The sequence below is a fragment of the Brachycentrus maculatus genome, unplaced genomic scaffold (genome assembly GCF_059751285.1).
Source record: "Brachycentrus maculatus isolate JH-2025_06_01 unplaced genomic scaffold, ASM5975128v1 h1tg000185l, whole genome shotgun sequence".
In the NCBI taxonomy this organism is placed as follows: domain Eukaryota; kingdom Metazoa; phylum Arthropoda; class Insecta; order Trichoptera; family Brachycentridae; genus Brachycentrus; species Brachycentrus maculatus.
Window position 1 is genome coordinate 363,403 of NW_028280936.1, and position 26,427 is coordinate 389,829.

The following is a 26,427-nucleotide window of genomic DNA, read 5'->3' on the forward strand; positions in this document are numbered from 1 at the left end:
TGTACGCAAAAGTAAAGTAAAACATTTAACCCACAGTATTGTACATTAAAATAGTAAAATACGATAACGGTAAAAAACATGTGCATGCAAAGTAAGTCATTACGTTTAAGAAACCAATAGTTTTAAAATTAATTTATGGTCCAAATTGACCCAAAAAACAGGTATATTCCTCTCTTATATAATATATAATAAATATTATACTACTTTACGTATAAGGAAATCTTTAACGGGTTATTACAAACAATATAGAGTTCTTACATGTACCTAATAAAAATCAAATACGGTAATCGAATAGTATGATTGAAGAAAGGAGGAAATAGGTGGAGACAGTTTTCTTTAGATTACCTTCTCGAAAACATTTTTGTTAATAAAAGTTTTTTTTGTTCAATGTAACCATTAATCTTTAGTTATGGCAGTACCAAGAATGTAGAACCTCGGATTAAAAACATCCCAGGTTACGAACAAAAATATTTGTCTTGCAAGAAAGGGTAACGTTTTTTTTTTTATTTCAATGCTGCATAGCTGCGTTTAGGAAAATCAATATCGAATCCAACTCACTAAATCTAAGTGATTTTTATGTTACTAAAATTATTAAATACTAGTTTGACTCGAGAACCTCGCGTGACGTCTTTACCTTTCGTGACGTCATTTATGTTTCAACTTTTAAAAATCTTAGTGATTAATACACCTTTTTTAGCTTATCTTGATAGTTTACTTTAAAATTATTTTTATTCAGAGCACCTTCATAATCAACGTTAATTACGTTAAATATCGTTTTTTTCAGTTTTCATACAATATTATATTAAAATACTTCGTTAGAATTCTTATACTCTCGGATGGAGAATTGCAGTATTTTTGTAAGTAGAAAATATCTCGTGAAGAGATTAAAAGTGGAGGCAAGTGAGTAGGACCTCTCGAAAAAGCAGATTTCATCCCTTTTGAGCAACAATAAAACTGTTCACGGAAGAATGAGTTTTAATTAAATGTCGAGTACTTATGTAATGAAAATTGGAATCTACTCTGTCGTGAAACATTTCTGGAGTGATTTCGTGAGCAATTCGCTGTAGGTACAAATAAATTATAACATTACTCCCATTTCCATTTCATCATTTCAATACAATTAATTTTTATTCTATTTCATACTTTGAAATAATCCAGGGGAGGTCTAAAAACATCTCTAAAATTATTATAAACTTGAGTGACTTGTTATAATATTAATTATTCGGTCTACGAAAATAATAATAATTTATTCAAGTCGCATCAAAAGCTTTGAACGAGATCGTTTGTTATGATTCAGATTAAACAGGAATTTATTTATATTATTCTTGATTTATATTAAACTCATAAACGTTTAAAACATTCATAATTCGCTGTCATTTGTTCTGTTTTAAGACTGTTCCATTACGCCAAGAACATAGACTATTAAATAAATATTAAAAACTTTTATATTGCAAAAAGTAATGAAATTTCTAAATTAAACAAAGTTTTTATACAAGAGTAGGTACCTACATAGGTCCGACTTCTGGATTATATTCACGTATATGAGAAACGCTAGAAAATATCCTTTTTATTTTAGCTTATAATCTGACCAATTTATTTATGGTATTTACTACATTTTGAGTATGTTCAAATACTCGATCACAAATCTGGATTGGAGATAATTAAGATTTGTGAACAAGTATTTGGAACACACTCAAAATGTTGGAAATAAGTTTTTTTTATTTATTCAATATTCTTAATATTTTTAATTTAATATTTTTAACAATCTTAAAATTAAAAACGCAGTTCTCTCCAAAAAAGGGACTGAGCTCTTATGCTTGGAGAGGTACTTACACTTATTTTACAATTTACAATTCATTTTTATTGATTTTTTTTCTTACATTAACATAATATATATAAAATTCATTCAATTTGTTTTTTAGCATTTTAGAATTTTAAAGTCTTCAATATTTTTAATGTCTGTGGGAAGGTTGTTGAAATACTAAGTTTCCAAATATTTAAAGTTCTGTTGGATTGTTTGGCATCGCATTTAGGTATTGTAAAGTCGTGTTTATACCTCAAAGATGAACTTTTATTTAGATTTAGGTAATTTTTACCCTTAAATAGTTGGAGAATTGCAGTTTTTTTTAAACAGTTTCTACTTTTGCGACCTTGAATATTGAAAACAATAATTTCGTTGAATAGGTTTTTTTCTTCTTAAAATTACTTTAATTCTTATTCTCTAAACTGTTTTAATAGGGTTCAAGGCGTTGTTGTATGTTCCCCTATCCAACAATGCCATACTGTAGTAATTATTTAATAATATCTGATGCATTTAACTGTCTTGTGTAGATTCCATAGACAATAGTACTTCTAGTAAATAAGGTCTTCAATCGCTTCCGACAGCAATTCGGGACGGAACCAGTCGCTCGGAATTATGCCTCGCAGAACTTGTGAGCATTCTCGCTGTCGTCCAATATTCATAACGAAGCAATACAAAATAAATGTATAGAGCTTTCGCCGTAAAGTTTTTCGGTTGAGAAGTTGGAGCTGAATTATCTTCAGCTGCAATGCGCCCGTCCTTAGTTCTTTCGTGCAACTAGCGTTAAGGAGGGATTTAATTAGATTAAAATGGTTTCAGTCGAGGCTGCCTCAAGATCTACACGGAGTTGCTTCGGACCCCTGGACGAATTAATGTGCGGCTAATCCTAACATTGTTTATTCCGTTTAATTAAGACCAAAGCACGTATGAAACTTAAGGCTCTCATTTATGAAAACTTTATTTTTATTAATTAAGGTATATCATCTTCTCAATAAATCTCATATTTTTTTAAGATTCCAGTTTCCTATACATTTTACCTTATGAGAAATATAAATACCTACTTAATAATTTATGTCAAAACACATTTTATTATATTTTATATTTGAAGCACTAACTTTGTGATTTTCCCTTTTATAATTAAATTGTAGATTTGTTTTAAAATCACTATAATTATTTTATTATAACTTAATTATAATGCCTACCGGTTTCGAACCTATTTATCAAGACTGATTAATGCTGATTAATCAGTCTTGATAAAGAAGCGGTTAGCTTCGAAACCGGTAGACATTATAAATAAGTTATAATAAAATATTTTTATTGATTTTAAAAGAAACTTTACTTTACATTTTAATTACATATTTTAATGTTAATCTTTTTATTCTTTTGAATTTTAACAAATAATGAAATGCGTTAAAAACTACACTAGGAAGACCTACGTATAAATATGTGTTTTGAAATCATTAACTTCTTAAATTAAATTCTTAACTTAAATACGTATTTTATATTATTACTGGTACCTGAAGCGTTGGACTAGTCACATGTTTTTTTTAATACAAATGTCAAATCGTAATAATTTTATTTTAATGACCTGACGATGGAATGATTTTTCTAAACCGGTACTCACGAATGAGCGTTTATAAAAGTGGTATTACACAATGTTAACAATGGATGATAAAGAGAGTGTTTCATAAAAACAGTATATTATATGATTGTTAAATCTCATTTCACAGCTTCAATATGTAAACAATCTTCGCTTCTTCCACATTCATTGCATCTCCTCATAAATGACCTGACCACTTTCAAGTATTTGAAATGCTCGAAAAATATGCAAGAATAGTACTATGAATACAATAAATGATATTGTTAAATCTTACTTCACAGCTTCAATATGAGCAGTCAGGTGGCAGTGTTCCAGTGGCCTCTGGAGGCGCTGGAGTCGCTCGGCGAATACCCCGCGCTGGGGGGCGACGGGGGCGCAGCCCTGCGTCTGGAGGTGTATGCTGTCAACGCCAAGGGGCGCAGTCCTCCCGCCACCCTCACGGGGCTGCGGCTGGGAGACGCCGAGAAACAAGCAGGTTGGTGCCAACAGACATTACAGCCTTGGGCCACCTTGCCAGCAGCGAGCTTGGTGGAACTTTCATGCAAAATCTATTTTTTATTTATTTCTTTTGTTATCTTATATTACATTTAATAAAAACTGTTTTTTTACACTTACTTTATTATTATGAAAAACAAACTCTTATATTAACATCTTCTTACAGTAAAAAAAAACATTTATTTTTAAATTCCTTCAGGCTCATTTCATTCTTCATACATTCAGGCATCTTCATCATTCTCATCATAGATTTTCAAACCGTACAATTATTAACCCTAATTTTTCTTTATTAAAAGCTGTCCCACCGCATTCCCAGATTTGATAGAGAAGCATCTAAGTTTCCTTACAGACTTTATCTTCCAAAACATTTTTTTTATTTTTGTTTTATTAACGAAGTTGCAAAATTTTTAGAAAATGTGAAACAAAATTGTATCTCGATTTTACTGTCAATTATTATTTAAAAGCTTTTAATATCCCTGTAACCAACCTATGACAGGTCATAAGCCCTATAAATACCCGCTCGTCCATAGTTTTCTTCACCTACGTTGAGATGTCAAAAATCCAATAAACGTATAGTTGAGATTATCATAAATCTCATGGACGAAAAAAAACTTGTTTTAAATCCCCTGAGAACCGAACCCGGTACCGAAGCACAGTTACCCAATTTCCTTATCATTACACATCGGGAGTTGACTTATAATAAGTTTCGACGCAAACAAACCGTTTGTATTATTTAATTGAAGACATTTATTAACAATTTCGTAATGCTCCTTTGATTTAACTTTGTATTTATAAACGTTACGCAAGAATCAACTGATATTATGATTCATATTTTATTTCGTATTTATATTACAAACATAGGTTTGTATCATTACGCAATATTTTGTCTCAAACATTGATTAACAACATCTGACCAATTAGTGTTGAAAAACTCGTGTCAATTCTAGCTGTTGTCTAGTCAATTCTAGATTTCCAAGAATTTTGGGAAAGTCGCTCGAGTTTTCTCTCAACTTTAAAGGAGACCTTTGAAACTACCATCAAATATTACTAATTACTTGTACACTTCATTGTTTCTGTGTTAATGGTTTCCACTTGTATATTCTGAAGTACACCGAAAATAAATCATTATTTTTCTCCCCTCGTTTTTGCAAAAGTAAATAAAACCTATAACATAGTTTGGAAAATAAATCCTTTCAAAATAAAACCTTACGTAAAATACATTTAATTTTATGTTTCGGTGCTTTTAAACATCAAATATTGATTTCAAAGCTATTTTAAAGACATGTAATAGGAATACGTTTGTCGAAAAATAGTTATTATTCAAGTCAACCTCTTTTGAAATAAGACGCTTTGTATATTTATATTTTTTTATTCCCTTAGAGAATCTTTTTTGCGATTCATTTTTTTAAACAAAAATAATGCTGAATAATATCGAAATACATTATTCATTTATTATTTCAATATGATATCAAAAGATATTTAAATTTATATCCATAGTTTACATTGAAATGTTTATACATCAGATGATATTGTAGTATTAAATTAATTTATATTTTATTTTGTATATTAATAGCATTGAAAACTTTGTGGTATGGTAATAAAACACTCTCCTTACCATCCATTGTTTACTTTGTGTAATACCACATTTTTTAAACACTTATTTGTGACTACCGGTTTCGGAAAATTATCCTATCATCAGGTCATTAAAATTAAAATAAAATTATTACGATTTGACATGTGTATTTTTTTTCTATCTTTTGAAAAAAAAAAATTAAAAATGTCTAATCGTAATAATTTTATTTTAATTTTAATAATTTTGATGTTATAATTTTATTTTAATTTGAATGACCTGATGATAGAATAATTTTCCGAAACCGGTAGTCACAAATGAGTGTTTTAAAAAAGTGGTATTACACGAAGTAAACAATGGATGGTAAGGAGAGTATTGTAATTTATATTTTTTCGCAAGAAAGTAAATTGATAACTAACTAACCATCACGCTGCTTCCCCGCAGGGGTAGGCAGAGAGAATAGAACTCCACACCACTCTGTCTTTGCAAATATTCTTCACCTCTTCCACGTTCATGCATCTCCTAATACATACCCGCCGATTGTTACAACTCCTAACATGACCACTTTCAAGTATTTGGCATACCTGATTGTACCATAATAAAACTGATAATTTAATATATGTATATATATTCTTTTTTTAAAAGACGTTCTCAAGTTTGATACTGTTATAAAATATCAGTACTATTTTCTACAGTAATAATAATAACCTTTTATATCGTGGATTTAATCAATATCTCAATTCTTTATATCAAATATCTGAAAAATGATATCTTCTATTCTCAATGAATTCCTTTGTAGCTGGCCTAACTAATGATATCCGTGCTGAAACGTTTTTAATGACCAATCAATAACATCTCAAAACGACAGCCTACAATAAGACCAATAGGCTTTTTAGTTGATTTTTTATTAATGTATTTAATTTCAATATTGAAGGAAATTTTCGGTGGGATATACAAAACTCATTTTAATAATACTGGCATGGAAATATTTTCTGCCGAGAAATTAATCTACCTTATTATGCCTACTTCTTTCTACAGGCTTTCCTGCTTCTATTGTCAAGTTGTTTTTCATGAATTAACTGTCATCAAATTAAACTCCAGTAATTTTTCTTTGTAATTGTGTTATTATATACAATGTAAATAAACAATAATAATATAAAAATATGATAATTTAGATTATGCTTGAGAGTGAGTCATGACGATATTAAATACCAAAACATTAATTTTCTGAAAGAAAAATGTTTTTATAATAGGTACATACGTTTTAGATATTTACAACATTTTGAGTATATCCAAATACTTGTTCACAAATCTGGATTATCTCCAATTAGAAGTTATTTTAACATTATTTTTGATATCTCAACATAGATGTAGAACCATATGGAAGTCTGGACTTTTACAGGGCTTACAACCGTCATATGCTGGTTTAAATGATGTCTTTACACACGTGTAACATTCACCAATTCTACTCATAAAACCCAATTCATAAAACTTATAGATATAGTACTTAAACTTATAGATAGTAACATAATTTGCTCAAGTTCACTAGTGACATCTATGTTGTGATGAGGAAAGCTTTAATTAATAGAGACTCTTTCATTTGGATGTGAGGTCCGAATCCTGGATCATATTCACATACTTGAGAAACATTTAAAAACATTATTTTGTCTTAGCTTATAATTTGAGCTAATCATAGCTATGTTGAGATGTCACAAATAATATTTTGGATATTTTTGAGTTAATAATGCTAAATTAATAACCTCCTTTGTCAAAGAGCTCTTACTTAGTTATAATATGTACAATTTGTTGTACATATTGTTGAAATTCATAGCGAATTTCTAGGATTGCGATACATTACTTGAGTCTGTACGGGAAGTACTTGCACACAATACCCTTACACTTACTTGTAGCGCAGAACTGCGGTATATTCAACCTACCACCTTCTAAACTCCTGGTAGCACTATTCCATTGTTATAGGAGTATAATGTCTCTCACACGTCCCAATTAATCTACTCTATAGACGTCATATTAGACAGACGTAATACTTTGATGCCTATTATTCCGTACACTGCATTACAACATCGTCATTATTGCACAATTATTTCAAAATATTTCATAAATTACTATGTACTAAAGAACTTTAACATACTGAAGCCTTTAAAGTTCTAGTGCCTCTTATGTCACATGGTTCGTTTTTTTTTCCATAAAAAATTTTAAGTCAAAAGTCTGGGTAATCGGAGGGCATGTATGTATGACTAGAGGTATAAATGTAAAAGAAGCGAGGAGTGCATGTCAGGACAGAAGGGTTTGGCGTTCCATCATCTCAGCCTACCCCTGCGGAGAAACGGCCTTATGGTAGAAGTAAAAACTTTATAATTTTTTGATATCTTACAAATCATAGAAGTAAATAAAGATGATTATTTTTTGATAATATTGTATTTGTTTGGTGAAACTCTTAAAAATAAAAATATTTCATTACTTCATTTCGTGTAAATTGTTTTACATGAAAAATACTTTACGTTTTACTATAAAAATAATAAAAATAATTAAAGTAGTTAAAATAAAAACAGTTGTCACAAAAAGAAATACATTAGGTAAGTCAAAATCTGTTTTCAATTTTCTTCTTAAGGCTCTATTTATACAACGTTTTAACATTCCATTTTAACACTGTGACCATCAAAACCTTTTATCGTGCTTAATGTACATAGAATAAATCGTTTTATTATCTTGCATCTAAATTAACTTTTGTCAAAAGCTTTCTTTTAATTCAATTGTACTACTTTTAAAAATTTAAATAAAATTTGTTTGACATTTGTCTCCAACCTTCACTTTATAATTGGCGCTTTCGCCTTCTGATAGCTATCGATGTATGATAGATGTGCGAATAGTGAAATAAGGAAGGAATGCAAAGCTGAGATAAGCATTATCGATAAAATTAAGAAAGGTGTGTTGAGATGGTTTGGACATGTAGAACGAATGAGTGAGGAAAGAACGGTAAAACAAATTTATTAGGCGAATGTTAGTGGGAAAAGAAGCAGAGGAAGACCGAGAAAAAAATGGCACGATCAGGTATGCCAAATACTTGAAAGTGGTCAGGTTAGGAGTCGTAACAATCGGCGGGTATGTATGAGGAGATGCATGAACGTGGAAGAGGCGAAGAATGTTTGCAAGGACAGAGTGGTGTGGCGCTCTATTCTCTCTGCCTACCTCTGCGGGGAAGCGGCGTGATGGTTAGTTAGTTAGTTTTATAGCTATCTTCAGACTGATTAAAAATTATATTAAATTATATTGTAATAAATAAACATAAATGTCAAGATATGTATTTTTATTGATTTCTCAACACAGATGATGAAGAATGAGGAGGTCGTTTATAGCTGTGTTTATGCTTTTTGTTAGCATGATTCTTTTTAAAATCTTAATATAAATAACTTCTAACTAAAGCAATCTCAAAATTTGTGAAATGAAATTGGACTTCCTCAAAATATTACGGATTTAAAATACATAAAGCAAAATCCCAATGCAGAAGTCATAAAAATAAACTATGTAAGCATAAATTAGAATTATATTTTTAAAACTTATTATGTCATTTAAATTATAATAGCATGAGTTATTTTTTGACAAATAAAATGATAGGTTTACAAAATAAACGATTTATAACATTTTTTTTAAATATCAGAAAACTTTTCTCTTAGAAACTTTTAATTAGTTTCACGGCGAAACACGAACTTTTTATATAATGGAATCAACAAATGAGTAGTTTATTTCACCTACATCTGTACTCGAATTTTATTCCACTAAATAATTGCTTCAAAGATTAATATACCGACTGTTTTTTTAAGCTCTTTAATAGGCAATCCATACCTCGATATACATATATCTTGTATCTTTCATTTGTACACCATATGATTTTATACCCCGACAAAGCATTTTTTTTTAATGGATCGCATTTTTTTGGTTTATCCGAACATTAGTGGGTATGACTACGATTAAAAGTTACGTATTATCTAAAATTATTTTATTAGATATAATCCGACATTCGGATTTGGCGCTTAAGTTCATTTTTATTATTTTTAAAATATTAATTATAAAATACTTATCCTCACTGTTAAATACACATAAAGTTACAATCATGTGTATCAAAATAGTTTTATGTAATATTTCACAATTCCGAAGCCATATCATATTTCATCCTTTACGGTCCATATGATATTTGATTGCGAGGTTTTTAAGCTTTTCATTTATTATCTCTATCGTGTTTCAGTGCACATGGGCATATTAAATTTCACCAGGTTAACTGCGTGCTAAGTCCTTGGAGAAATATTTTATGAATTTTGGATCAAGGAGCGAGTCCTATCTAACCGCATCCTAGCTTTATTATAATATCCGCAGTGTCCCTCCTTTGATCCCAAATATTTCCATTAAAACCCTTCTTAGCGACACCAACTGAATTTCTATCCCTATTCTAGCGAACGTGAACCCGTACTTCCCAATTGGTAACCAATAAAATGTCGATTTATCGATTTTCTTTGTTTGTCCTTTCTAGCTCTTTATTATATCTATCCCAACCTCCGAAATACTCAATCCTTTATCCCATCGACGATAAATAATTATATTGTAAACTATTCTTGTACGCTTTTATATACTCAACCTTAATTCATTTATAGATACGCCTATTTTTCCCTACTACCACTGTAAAAAAACATATCATTGAAAATTTGGAGCTTTTGAAATCCTTAACAGTTATCAATGCGTTAGTAAAATAAATACGCTTCAATCATTTTTCCCTTAAATAATAATAATAAATTTGGATAACTTATATAGCGCCATTTTCGTAAAATAATACTTCAAGGGTGCTTCACCGTGAATGAATTGGGGAAAATATTATGGTGGAAATGATTTAGCAAACAAATGTGTTTTTAGTCTTTTTCTAAAGATCATCTCACTCTCACTATTTCTAACCATTGGTGGAAGAGCATTCCACGCCGTCGGTCCTGCAACAGCAAAGGCACGCTCGCCAAATTTAGTGCGTTGGTTGCGAGCTGGTAAGATCACTTTGCCCATTGCAGATATTGTATCCGATCGAAGCGTGAGACGTCTATCAACCAATTCATCTGGAATACACAGCTCCTTAAGATACTCTGGAGCCATTTTTAGAAGAATAAACATTCCACACCTCACCACACAATAACATACTTCATACTTCAATATTTATTTTCCCATTCAATGCTCCAAAGTCTGAATGAATTTCATCTGCACGTGATAAATCCTTCATCTCTAATAACCTTATGAAACGTCTCAAACATTATTTATCTATCCTTTGAATCCTTACTATCCATCATTTCACCCTTTTCTTGTATTCTTTGCCTTTTCCCTTCAACATTACATTAAGTACATTTTCTGGGCATTCCAAAAACATGCACAACTGAAAATTGACTTTTTTATGTATGACGTTGTTGAAAGGAGTGAGCGATATGTGATATCGTTATAATTATTTGATTGTCGATTTTATTATTATGGTTTCATAAAAAAGTTGTAGATATAAATCATATTAAATGTAATGCACTGAAAATAAATAAAGTATAACAACTGCCTTTATAAAATATCAAATGAACTTTTTATTTGCTTAGTCATTAATATTATGTCGGGCAATGAATCGCCATATTAATATGGATGCATCTGTAAAAGATATTTAGATTATCATTTTAATAGATTTTGCTGATGCAATATTCGTATCCATCCAATTTCCATTATCCGGAAATGAGTTCATTAAATTTAAAACAAAATGAAAACTAACTTCATAATAAAATTCACTTGACGTGTAAAATTATGATGTTGGATGTTCGAAATGCGTAACATCTTTACAATGTGTGAAGAAAAAATGCAAATAATAAATCCACTTAAACGTGTGACGTCACGCGTGTCCCATTAACAATAAATTTTAACCTTATTAAACTTTTAAAAAACCTGTATATTTTCTTCTTCTTCTAACCTTTATCCGCACCCAATGACCCTTGGCCTCACTTAATGATGCATAGAGCACTGCAATAATTTTTTTTATATGATTGTTTATTACATGAAAGTAATGTCATCACTCCTGCGCTTCAGGGACCAGTCCAGGGTAATATGAAATAAATATTAGAGTGCAAAATCACTAATATTTCTTCTTACCACCCCCCCCCCCTCCACCCAGAACCTGAACCTTCAACACGATAAATAATAATAATTAATAAATAAATAACTAACCATTACACCACGGAGCAGTACACCTGTAAATAGGTCATTTTTATCTATTCACAGTCGTGGCAAATTAAAAAAAAACATATAAACACTGTCTAAAAATAAATGTGTAAACGTTCGTAAGATGTAGTATAAATGATAAGAACTTATAAGGTAATTAACGTATTTTAATCAATTAGCTTTTTAAAACAGTGTTGCCATTTGATATAAGGTGAGTCAAATTATTTTACTCTACTTTAAAAGCTTAAACTCCAAATCTATAAATACGAGTATATGATAAATATGAATTTAAAATATATATTTTTTAGAAAGCAAAAGTTTTGTTGGATTTCGTAAGATTTTCTAAATAGAATGTAGAAGCACAAGTGATCTTTAGAGGGATTAAGAAAGCAAGGCTCATTGGTCGCGCACATAAGGGGTCGGGGTAAGTTGGTAAGTGGTGAAACTTCAGCGTAAGCTCTGCAGCGGGCTTTCAGTGAGCTCTGGCGGCGTCGGCGTCGGTCGGCTCCAATCGATTCCATCTAAGTGCTGATGTGCCCATTTCCCGGTGACTAGATGCATTACTGCCCCCAATTCTGCATTCGGCGTGCTGAAGCAATCATTAATGAAGTTCCGAATTTCCACGTACTGCACAGAGGCTAGATATATACCGAATGCATTAATGCTTACCTACACATTTGCAATTATTTATACCTTTGGGTGCTGTGCAGCACTACACAACTACCAACATAATATAATCAATGAGAAGTTAGGACGGTATTATCCATTAGAATCGTTTTAATATGCATTTAAGACTTCTCTAAAATGAATAGATATTACCACAAAGTGACTACCTAATCAATAAATAAAATATATGACAATTTTTTTTCCAACCAATCATTGAAAATAATTTTGAGAATTAAAACTCATTCAACAAAAATGAAAATGACTTCATTTTATTGTTTTTTTTTAATTACTATTTTAACATTTTTGAACCTCATTGCAAATAAAAGTTGAATAATATTGGCATGTATTATTTTGATTGTTTTTTTATTGTAAAAACTATTAACTAGCGAATAATACGAGTATGCTTGTAAAAGTAGAACATTAAAAATTACAATAAACTAGAGACCCGTGAATCAAATGTCGGTTACATTTTATTTTATTTAACATAGTTACAAAATATTATTATTTCATTCATTTGCTAGACATGTATACTTTTAACATATATTTATATTAGTTACGCTGTTTTCGCTAATAGAGAGACTAAGCTCATGTGTTTGGAGAGGGAGATAAAAACCTATAAATTTTCCATTTAATATAAATGTATTTAGAGTATGAATATTTTTTTCAATTTATAGAAGGGATTTTTGAATGCAGTAAATTGAATTAATTACATTCACGGTACTTGATTTTTTCTACTTTCTTATAAAAATATCATTCGGGTGATAGTCTACCGTTAAATAAAAATCTATTTTCACTGCGATACACCCAAATACAAAATGCTAAACATACAAGAAAGTTTTTTTTTATTCGCATTACAAATATTAGTTTAAATGAATTTTAGAAATATCAATGACTTTTACACTTCACTTAAGATTAATATAATAATATAAGGTAAAAAAACGATTTTCATCTCGTAGATTCTTGAACATGAATTTTATTAAAGAATTGACATGCTCAACTCAGTACCATAGAGGTAAACACATTTAGTTACCATGAATTAAATACTAAATAAGTTCTTTGACGCCCTCAATTAAAAAATATGTTTAATATTGGAAAAATATGTTCTCACGAAAAAAAGTTCGTTCGAAAAATAATCTAGGTTTAGAAAAATGATGTGTGTATTTAAAAAGAAAAATAATGTTTTTATTGGAATACTTGGCGTTTCAATACCAGACATTCATTGAAATCGCAATTTCATTTATTTGTTAAAATCGATTTCACGTGCATTTGAGTTTTTTCGTTTTGTTTGACATACCTTTTTTCATTAAAACCCGATTCAGGAACTGTTTCATTTCAAATATTTTTACTGGATGTATTGCAAAAACTTACCATAATAAATTTGCAATAAATGACGACCCAATTTTAAACATTTTCCACTGTGTAGGATAAAATATCGATATTTATGAGATTCGTGAAAGTTCTATTAAAAACAACGAGATGTTGAATATTTTTCTGACACTTTATTGGACAAAGGTTTCTCTTGATAGTTTAATACAAAAATCTGAAAGGTTTTTTTTAATAACACTTTGCTTATAACATAGAGATCTGATAAAACAAACATCGATGAAATAGAATAAAAAAATATGTATTTTGTCCTTAATTATTTTCAATTATAAGTATTGGATGTATAATTGATTGCATAATCATAGTTTGAATCAATTAACCATAATATATATATATATATATATATATATATATATATATATATATATATATATATATATATATATATATATATATATATATATATATATATATATATATATATATATATATATATCCTTTGTACTTTTCCCTAATTGCTTTTGATACAATTAACTTTAGGTCAGAAAATTTTTAATTTACTGATAAACAATACAGCTATATTTTAAAGTTGATTGAACTGAATACTTTTTATTCGTTCCAGCTTTTAAATACTAACAATCGTTACCTATCAAAAACTCTAACGACTAACAAATACAATCTTTGTTTTAAGCAATTTAATTATTTATTGATGTTAAGAATTTTATGTTATAATTTTATTATACAAAAATTAAAATTTAAAAATTTACGTTTAAATTTAAGTTTAAATAAGTTCACTTTATACACATGCAACATTTATCATTCAACCCATGATTGACAACCACACAACTCAAAATTTCACCAAGCGTCCACTTGCCAGCCTATGACCATGTCATTTCACTGTCGTATCTTTAAACCGGATTGGGCATTTACAGGGCTTACGACCTTCGTTAGCCCTTTAAATGCCCAGACTTCCATATTCTTCTTCATCTTTGTAGAGATGTCAATAAAAAAATCTTGATGTAAAATACCCCTAAATGGACCAAATACAGAATTTGTAATCAAAAACTTGGAAAAGTTTAATTTCGGTACCATATTTCTCGCGAATTTTGACAAATACCTTGTCTTCTTCAGGATACCATGGCTAGAAAATAATTTGGTTACAAGAAGTGAAGATGGGTTTTTAGAAAAGTTATATTTATGTTCTTTTATACACATAAGTATTCATGGATTGTTTTTCCTCATTTAAACTACCCGAAGAAAATCATTTAGTCAAACTTGTTGTCACAAAGGGAATGGGTTCTTACGGATTTCGGGTTTTAAATTTAGCATATAGGTTAACAATCCTATCCTTTCCTTTATTACGGATGGTTGGGTTTGTACTCTGTCACAACTTAATTCCCGCGTATGCTGTGGTAATGCGATAATGTAAAATACCTTTAAATTTACATGCATTCAACATATAATATTCATTTTATAATAGATTTATATTATCCACTGACACTTCGTGATGGAATTGCATTTTTAATTTTAACCAGTCGGATGATGTCGGTAACGACGAAACCCGGTCGCTGGTCAAATAAAAAAGTGGAAAAGCTAAAAATATTGGTTTTAATCTAATAATAAAAAAAAAAAATCATTTTATAAGTTTTTTGGGTGTAAATATTTTAAGGATAATATGTACATATAATGTCACAACATCATTATTTTTTTAAAGATGAAGATAATACCTTTATCAGAATATATCGAAATGAATATTAGCTACAATGTTACTTTATAGCAGAATCGCGAGTAATAAACTTATTTTTCGTATTTTTATGACCGAATCATCCCACTGTATCTCGATTTCATCGTCAACAACAAACTTGCTGACATAACCTCTACGTAACCACCATTGTTATGTATTATTATCTCACACATAAAAATTTTATACATTTTTACATTTTCATAAATTTAGCCATCAAATATTTTTACACGTGTATGTTGTGTGTACGTATCGGTAGTGAAATGGTAGACTTCTAACAAAGAGCTTTCTGATTTTATCCTCAACTTAAACCCGATTGACAAGAAAATCACGTGAACCCTCAAAGTCAGTACTATGAACTGACTGGAGGCATTTGCAATGTGGCTACATTGAGTGCTACGCGTTCAATGGACCGATATGGTCAGCAACAAAAATGTGCTCTTAAGATCAAAAGCACGGATACAGTTTCTGACTGATATCAAGGTTCGGAAGGTGTCTTATTTGGGGCATGTGCTGAGAGGACAGAAGTATGAGTGATTGCATCTAATCATAAAAGGCAAAATAGAGGGTTGAGGAGGTGTGGGCAGAAGACAGATCTCCTTGCTCCGGAATATACGAGATTGGACGGGGATCAGGACCTTCAAGGCGCTGTTTCCAGCTGCTCGGGACAAGGACATTTACTCTCAAGTGATAGTCGACGCCAAGGGGACCTCACATGATACAAACAGAGGAAGAAGATCATGAAAATATGTTGATATTTACTTTAATGAAAGATAGTGGAAAAGTAAAAATTTTCATAATTTCATTCAATTGCATTTCAAACAAGAAAATACAGCATCAATCTTATTCTGTTTCGTATCAATAATCGCGAACGAACTAAAAAGATAAACTATTTTAACCGTTGAATACTGCACTATCGTAAAAATTACGATGGCGAAATGGCGATTCCTGTAAAAAAAATGTTTGCTTCATTCTCGCGCCGCCTGCTTCACAGCGCTTTCCTAATATACCTTTAAAAATTCAGCGAAACGTGATTTCAGAAACCTAAATAATGTTATTTTTGCTTCTAAAACAGTAAAGTTGAAGATTATCTTATTTATTTATGTTTTATTTAGATCTCATATTTTTACGAATATTTATTAACAACGTCACTCTTAGGATAGCTTAGTAATCATGGGTTAATAGAGTTAGCTAAAAGTACACTACTATAGGTATAACGGTATGTTGTTAGCTGGATTCAGTAATTAATTTATATTATTTGTAACGTTCACCATATAATAAGAACACATTATACGATCAACAAATTGCAATCAAGGTAACATCAATGAAACAGTAATTTGAAGATCTTTGCCCATCACAATCACCAAACCAAAACATGTGAATAAATGAACAGCCTTTAGAAAAAGAAACGCAGGAATTGATCAATAGAATACTTTACATAACATATTATAAGCTGCAGCAATGCCAATGACAACTTGTAAAAAATCATAAAAACTTACGATCGTTTAAAGTTGACGCGTCATTTATTTTAGCGATATAACAAGTTTTATATGGTTATAATGATATGAAGTCAAAATGAAATTTCAATATGATGTTCTTAAATTTTGTTATTTCATATTTAAAGTAATACTTTAAGTTGTTTAAGTAGTAGTAGACGAATGTGCGGCAAAACGATAAGTGATTGATTTTCTAATGGCGAAATAAGGAAGGAATGCAAAGCTGAAATAAGCATTATCGATAAAATTAAGAAAGGTGTGTTGAGATGGTTTGGATATGTGGAACGAATGAGTGAGAAAAGAACGGTAAAACAAATTTATAAGGCGAATGTACTAAGAAAAAGAAGCAGAGGAAGATGGAGAAAAACTTGGCATGATCAAGTATGTCAAATACTTGAAAGCGGTCAGGTTATGAGTCGAAATAATAGGCGAAGAATGTTCGCAAAGACAGAGTGGTGTGGCGTTCTTTATTCTGCCTATCCCTGTGGAAAAGCGGCGTGATGGTTAGTTAGTCAGTTAGTTTAGTTTGTATTCGGGTCTTACCCGCTTTAAAGTATTTCCACAAATACCTTCCGTTTCTGTTTACCTATGAAGACTTGAAAATTGTACAGAAATTCAATCATAATAAAATGATTGATCATAAAATGATATGATATGATTGATCATAAATCAATAATAAAATCAATCTTATTTATAATACCTGTAAAGCTACGTTAGCACGCGCACGCATAATTGCTACATAAATTACAACCCCGAATAACCGGATGTCCGGATAATCGGTGTGCGGATATTCGGGTCTAAATATATGAAGATTTGATTAAAGGATCGCAAAGGAAATTAGCTCGTTTATTCTGAATTACTTGTATCAAATTATCTTCACGAGCGATAATTGTTAAACAGAATTCTGATTAAAGATTGATAATTGCGTGATGAATAACAACCTTTGTTACCCAACCTGCAGATCAAATGGCAAGCAGTGGCGAATCTTAGTATTAAAGGTGGCATTATCAATAGCCCGCAATTTACTTTTCTTTAAACCCAGGTAACAATTAACGTAACATAATTTTTTGCTTAAAAAATTTTGCTTAAAAAATGTCGATAAATAATGGTTGAGTGGAAATGCGATGACTGACCATTCTCTGTAAGTGTCTGTGCACTGTTCCGTGTCTGTCTGCTGTGCTGGTCGGGGTTGTAAGCGTCTGTGTACCGGCCAGCGTCGGGTCGGAGTCGGATCTAGCTGACTAATTGAACTAAATACTTACCCTTTTACTAGATACTTCTAGAAAATTTGGTGACGGATTTACAATCTTGTATTTATTTAGATTGACAGAGACAGGTATATTGAAAGCTTTTAAATGTTAATTCACAGTAAAATCGTGATACAATTTTATGTTGTTTCACATTTTCAATAAATTTCGCACCTTAGTTCAACAAAAAAAATGCTTAGCAAGAGCAGATCTGTCAGGAAGTCTAGATGTTTCTGTATCAGATATGGGCATGCGGTGGGACAGCTTTCAATTTTGCTTAAAACACCGTTTTTGGATTGAAAAAATCAGTTTTTTTCGAAATAAACGCACGGTTTTGAAAAAAAATATTGAAAGGTGAGTATGTTCAAAATCCAGTATGTACTCTAAAAAAATGTAAGCAGACAACACGTGTGGCTTCTTGCGCAACCGGTTGCTTACTAACTCTTTATATTTGAGAGTACGCCAAATGGCCAAATGTATTTATATTTGGCTTTAAACACTTATTTATCAAGTACAATAAAGTGGTGCATTATGTATAACAAGAATAACTTAATTAGAACAAAATACTTATAAAGTAAATTGAATTACTATTCCCTTAACGGGAGTTTCCCAAACTGTGTAACCACGGAAAGTTAACAGTTGTTTCGCGAAAACTAGGAATAGTTTCAGTTACTGCAACGAATGAAAGAAAATCAAACAAGTCTAACTTCACATTTACAAATTTGCCAAAGTGTTGTCTATTTCTTGGTCAGCATTTTTCTTTTTAGTATTTTAGATTGCAAATTGATATAAAACAGCATTTTCTCATTTCACAATCAAACAAATTGGAATTTATTTAATATACCAGAGATAAGAATGAAGCAATCGAATATTATGCCTTTTATCAAAAAATATCGAATTCATTGACCCAAAATCATGATAATTAAGAAAAATTTCATTCGCTTCTATTTCACGGATTAAAATTTAAATATATATTTTTTTTAACTTTTTTTTTAAATATATTGTACGTACGTTTGTTGCAAAATAAACAGGGCAATAGGCAAATATTTCGTAACTTAAGATTTGTTCCATCGCTAGAACAGTAACCAGCCCTTTGCTATTAATGTATGGTAAATACTCCTCAAGCAAACGAATAAACACGTTTCAAATTCGACCTTGATTTTTTAATTAGGTCAATAATAATAATAATGATAGGTAATAATAAGTTAGACAAATATACGCTATTTATACTGATATACAAAAAACAAAATGACAATCAAAGTTTTTAAACGAAGGTATTTTTACACCTTTTGATGCATAACGTACATTTTCATATAAATAAATATAAAGGTGATTAATCTTTCTGGACCCTAATCCGCCACTGGTTTGAAATGTAACGGTTTCTGCAACGCGGACAAATCCATAATAATGCCTTCAGTAATAAATCTCGTCGAATTACCTTCATTTAAAATTCGGCCTGGGACGAACTGTTACACCCGTCGGAGGCTGTTCACTTTTACGACAAATATATTATTTTACACCCGTTGGAAATTACACCCTTCTGGCATTCGTATAAAACTCCTTCCTTATAGTTCGTTAAAATTTGATTAACATCGAAATAAAAACGGAAAAATCTGTAAAACGAGCTCATTTTCATATTTGTGCCTCGTATTGCCGGCAGTTTTAACAGGGCTCATAAAATCAGTAACACTCGACGTAACTACGTATTCATTACCTTCAAAATTCAAATCTGATTAATATTTAAGTCCAATTTACGCAACCCAATCAATGTGCGTAGATCCTTATCAGCCCTTATGTTTATTTTATATCTTTAAACTATAAATAATAACAACAAAAGTTCGGTTATTTTTACTTACTCTAACATCAATTAAATAACAACAAAAAAAATCTTTTTTAGATATTTAAACATCGATATTAATATATCCTTGAACTATGTAAATGGTAAATAACAACATTTAAAAAATTACAGAATCACCATTTATTTTATATCCTTGAACAACAAAATAATAACAACAATATCACTTTTACAAACTTAAACATTAACTGTTTATCCTTAAACTATAGATAACAACAACAAAAACATATTTATTTTTATAAACTTTTAAAAGCAACAAAAAGTAATGTTCTTTTACTTTAATATTTATCATAATCTTTAATATTTATAATTATTTTTTACTTTATATTTCATATTAATCTGGACTAGTACCTGAAGGGCAAGACTAATCACCTTGTCTACATATAATTAACGATCAACTTAACATGGCACCAACTTGCTGCAGTGCCCTATCCACCATTAAGTATGGATGAGAGTAACAAGAAAAATAAATGGCTATCATATTATATAACACAGTTTTTTATCTTTGTATTATTTCCTCTCTCCAACAATTTTGGCTATTTCACTACATGAGGTTTGGTACTGATATTGCCATAAATGACATGATGCCGGAAATATGTTTATTATTTACAAGTATGGATATATTTGTTCGGAATCTAATTTCTACATTTGGATCAGATGCCGAAGAAAAATTGGCGATATATTGGATCGTATTGCAAATTTAAGGTGACAAGGGGCAGGTCATGTGGCTAGGCAGGGAACCGTCAAATGGACATCCAGAATCCTAAAATGTAGACCCCGGGACGAAAAAAGAGGAGTAGGTCGTCCCCAAAAAAGATGGGCTGATGACATAATTGGACAAGAGCTGCCCAAGAAAGAGAATCATGGAAAAACATGGATCCACCAGTGTAGAATGGCTGAAAAGAATAAAAAGATAGATATACTAAATATACATAAAATGTGCAAAACTTAAATTATAAAATAAAATTATTCCTTTCTGATTCTTCAGCTTAGCGAATAGCAGCCATGTTGCTTATTTCGACCAATCAAAAACTCTTTACTATGCTATAGCTAAACTCCGAGCAAAGAAAAATATACTTTATTGACTTTCTCGAGTTTCAAAGCGTACTTAAATCCAGACACTGGAGTTTTAAAAACGATTTAAACCCATCTTTAAGAGTAAAAAAACATTTCATATTTAAACATGAGATAAGTAATAAAATGTCTTTTTCATTTGAAATTTGATTAAAAAGTATTTTTTATGTATTTATCCCTATTATAGATAGTGTTGTCTTTGTTTAATGTTTTTATTGAGACTTTGAACTAACTAACCATCATGCTGCTTCTCCGCGGGGGTACGCAGAGAAAATAGAACCTCACACCAATTAGTATTCCACATTCACCTAAAACATACACGCCGATTATTCCGCCTCCTGACCCAATCACTTTCAAGTATTTGAAATACTTGAATTCGGTTTTTAAATGACTTAAATATCGTTATAACTAATAACTGGAGAGAAGGAACTCTTTTATTTTCCCTTCTTCTTCTTCATCTTCTTCTTCTTCTTCTTCTTTTTCTTGTTCATGAGATCTCTGTCCTCCTCTGCTAGATATACAAAGTCCTCTTCCGTATCTTTCCAGTTCCTTCGGTCGGTTGCCGCTTGCAGCCAGTTTCTACCACCCACAGCGACTATGTTGTCGGACCATCTCATTTGGGGTCTTCCGACGTATCTTTTGTTTTCCCAAGGTCTCCATCGTAAAAATTTTAGGGTCCATCTTCTGAGATCCTGTCTTGCAATATGGCCTGCCCATTGTCATTTGAGTCTTGCCGCACGATCCATAATACTATTTTTGTTCTGTTCCTGGTATCTTCATTTTTTATTTTATCCATCAGGCATGGATAGATCTTTCCATGGATCGCTGTGTGAACTTGAGCTTCTCTGCATTTCTCTTTGTCAGAGCCATAGTCTCTAGTGTACTTGTATTCACTGGCAGTATGCACACTTTTATTTTTAAACAGGTCAGAATCTCTTTGTTTTTTTTTTTATTTGACCGACCTAAATTTATTCGACCTAAATTGTATTTAATTCGTAAAACAGTATTTCCTTTTATACCAGAAACTAGATTCATGGATGTTTTGATGTATATATGTGTTTCTGCCGACAGATCGTAAGCGGATTATTTTTACGTTTGAATATTTCCGTTTGAACAACTTAAGCCGCACACACGCAGAGTAATCGCAACAACTCTGTTGAGGATTGTTGTCTAGGATTCCATACTACGAGTATAGTAAATAGAGAGTGTTTTTTTTTAAATTTTACAAATTCAAATTTTCCGATATAAATTGATGGTGACATCCGCCGTATGGCATGTTGCGTCATCTTGTTGAAACCACATCTCTTTCATTACAATGCCACTCAACTGAAATACGAAGAAGTCAATAATCATGGTTCTGTATCGTTCTCCTTTGACCGTAACATTATGACAATATCGTCTTTAAAAAAATATGGGCCAATTCCACCTGCCCATAAAGCACACCAAACAGTGGCAAAAGCTTTTCTGGGTTTTCTCCACTTCAAATTTAGCAATTCTGCTTATTGACATTTAACCAAGAATGTACCTCGTAACAAATTTTTGCGATGAATAGGAAGATCAAGCTGAATATTGTTTTCGGCCCATTCACCGAGCTACGATTCGCAAAATGGTCATTCAGTCTATATATGGTGAGATGATCAAAACGTAATGACTACAAATCAACTGTCAACTGTCAAATTGACAGTCTGTAGAAACAATATACCCAGTTTGAAAAAAAAACTCAAAAAATACCCTATAGGTTAACTTAGTCATGTAGATAACTTCTATTCGATATATTTTTTTCTATATTTTATATGTTTCTATTTTATTTTAGCCCTGATAGGCATCGATTCCATACGAAACTATCTTCCATATGATATTCCAAATATTTTTCACGATTTACATTTCAGAACATTTTAAGCATTTTGTTTAATATTTAATCGCTTGTATAACAGTATATAATGCTAATAATTATAGTTATAAGGATTAAAAAATCATTGCAAAATATGAACGAGAAAGTAATTGCTTCACCAAGATTCACATTTTAACTAAAATATACAGATTTACCTCAAGCGTAAATATAATATAATAAAGGGAAATAAAAATTCATATCGTTAATTTTTCTTTATTGAATCATTTTTGAAGCTATAAAAAATAACATGATATTATTTTTTGTATGTGCACATATACAAAACGTGAAGACATATATCCTGTTTTTACCAAATATCGTGTAAGATAATTTGACGCGGGCATGTCGATATATTTTATGAGAGAAGGTAATGTACGTAAAAAGAATTCAAGAGAAGAGACAAAAATTGCTGTAGGAAATGTGAACACTTGAAACATGCTCAAAAGCATGCGTTTAAAAAATATGTTTTTTGAACACGTCAAACCTTTATACATGTGTGGTTTTAATTTTTAAATCTCATTTACTACAAAATGACATTTTTCTAGGATTCTCCGACGTCTAATAGGGTAATATCTATATATCAAGTGCTTATTCATCCTTATCTTATTCCCACAATCTAGGTATAGCACCAATCGCTTTGCTACCCTCTCTGGTCGATAGTTACCTTATTAGGTACTTTAGCCTTTTATCATAGCTGATACATTTTGTGACAAGCAAATCAGCAAACCAATATCAAAATAATAGTTTCATTAAGTCCCAGCACTTGTTAAGTCGCATTCATTCCACCGGATATCACCGGAAAGGTCACATGTCTGCTCACGCCCAATTTTTTTTAAAATAATGTTTATTCGATTTTTTTTATACTTTTTGTAACACCTTACCTTTAAATAAGACTTTTCTTTTCAAAAACCTATAATTTTTGCGAAGAAAAACTTATTTTTACAATGCAAAAACGGTGTTTTAAGAAGAATAAAAAAACAATTACGTAAAATGTCACGTGGATTTAGAGAAAATTAATTTGCGCCTTAACGACTGAGCCTTAAAGATAACACGAAAATTTTTCAATTCTTTATGAAAATTCGAAGTTGAGTGACTTTAATATTAAATTGACTGGTTATTTTTTTTATACGCTCTAGATAATAAAAAAAAACAACAACGTAGTAAATCTTTTTAAAATTAAAATTAAAACCCTTATCCGCACCCCAATGGTGCATAGGGCACTGCGTCATATAAACGCAGTGTTATCTTAATCGTTTACACATGAAGGAAAGGTGATCAGTCCCCCCCTTCAGGTACCAGTCCAGAGTAATATTGAATAAATATTACAGTGAAAAAATCACTTATATTTATTTTACCCCACTTAGGAATCGAACCCGGGACCTTCAGAACGGTAGCCGAGCGTGCTGACCATTTCACTACGGAGGCAGACAAAATTTTACTTAATAATAATATAAACAAAGCTAGAATTAATTTTGTAAAATACATGAAGGTAATAATCAATAGAATAATAATACCCTGTTCGAGGGAGTGAATATTAGGAAAAGCGATACAATAATACTGTTCCCCATTTCGTTCATCCCTAATAAACAAACCCCAAACTGTTGTGGAGGGTGTACTCCACACAAAGGTTTCCAATAAGGACAATCTCCTTATCCTTCTTACAATCCATTACTTCCTCACGATTATACCACCTTAGGGGTTACTCAGGATAATAATATATTTACAACAGGTAAAATACCTTTATTTTTCCGCATTTAAAGACAATCCTCTACCTTCGTCAGAGAAAGAATTTTATCGTTCTGTTTGACAAACATTATTTCTATTTTTTTTTTCTTCTGGAAATCAACCTGTTATTTTGTTTTTCATAATATTATTTATTTATAAGCGTAGTGTTTTTCTCTTAAACATGTAATCAAAAATACATTATTACATCGCTCACGCCAACACCATATTTAATTTTCGTCGTATTCTGTCACAACATTAAAAAGTCCATGCCCTGGATTCAATTTTCTTCTGAAAATCAACCTGTAATTTCATTTTTTTAATATTATTGATTGTGTAGTAAGCATTTTGTGTTTTTTACTTAAAATATTTATTGTTTGTTAAAACATTTAATCAAAAATATATTAATAAATCGCTCACGCCAAAACCATATTTAATTTTTGCCATATTCTGTCACAACATTAAAAAGTCCATGCCCTGGATTCAATTTTCTTCTGGAAATTAACCTGTATTTTTCTTTTTCGTAATAATATTTATTGTATGGTAAGCATAGTGCTTTTTTCTTAAAACAATTATTGTTTGTTTAAATATTTATTCAAAAATATAATATTACATCGCTCACGCCAAAACAATATTTAATTTTCGTCATATTCTGTCACAACATTCAAAAGTTCATACCCTGGATTAATTTCGTGAGCAGAATATTCTTGTATTTTCAATACTATTTTTCCTTTCAAAATATTTTTTGTGGTTCCGAATGATTGAATTCCAAATTTTGGAATGTTCTTTGGATTACTGCTTCAATTCACAACTTTTATTACTACCTTACTACGTTAGTACTTAAGTACGAATATTTGACAATATTTTGAATATTGTAAACAAAATAACCGATCAAATAAGTACTAAAACTACATTAAAAATTTCAGGGGTTTTCTATTTTTTTTTTTCCATTTCTTCTTCACATCTTTTTCGTATTATTAAATTATGTAATAATATATATAATTTCAATTTGTTTTATGTTAGAAAATCTTAAACATATAATAAAATTCTTTTCATGAAATATCAGAAAATTTACAAAAATTACTCGTTTATGAAATTTTACCAAATTATAAACGCTTATTAAGATATACTGTCATCAAGAAACGACGATTCAGTTGGCTTGGCCATATACTCCGCATGCCCCCCGAGAACCTTAATCAAGCTTGCCTCTTTTACAAGGCATCAGATTTGCGCCGCCCAGGACGACCACCGCTAACAATTAGTCGGCAGTTCTCGTCAGAACTTCCGGACTCGGATCTGACTTGGTAGGATGCAAAGGAGCTGGCAGCTGACAGAAATGCCTGGAGACAGTTTGTGAACCCCATATGCTCCACATACAGAGTGGATATGGTTTAATAAGATATGACAGTTTTCTTTATGTATCAATTTTACAAAAGTTTTTGTATCCAATATGTTCATATCCAATGCTATATTGTTAAATATTGTTGTTTTTATTTATTTATTTATTTGAGATTTTTACAGCCAAAACAATACAATATACAATAACAATTAATAAATCTACAGCCAATTACAAAAATCCACCGATAATGTTATTCTTATTATAATTAGTGATGAATGAAAGTAATGTTTGTGGTTGGGGTGAGTGTGTGTTTGTATATGTATGTAAAAGGGTGTGTATGTGTTTTACATAATGTGTGTAATTTTTGTGTTTT

The 26,427-nt window shown here is 30.7% G+C and overlaps 1 protein-coding gene across 1 annotated transcript in view; it reads left to right on the forward strand.

Moving 5' to 3' along the window:
* The window catches only part of LOC148307899 (neural cell adhesion molecule 2-like), a 151,345-nt gene that overhangs the window by 113,016 nt on the left and 11,902 nt on the right, over positions 1 to 26,427 (forward strand). Inside the window, exon 13 of the mRNA XM_088262593.1 lies at positions 3,683 to 3,876. Within this exon, the coding sequence (XP_088118719.1) occupies positions 3,683 to 3,876 (194 nt within the window). The remainder of the gene's footprint in view (positions 1 to 3,682; positions 3,877 to 26,427) is intronic.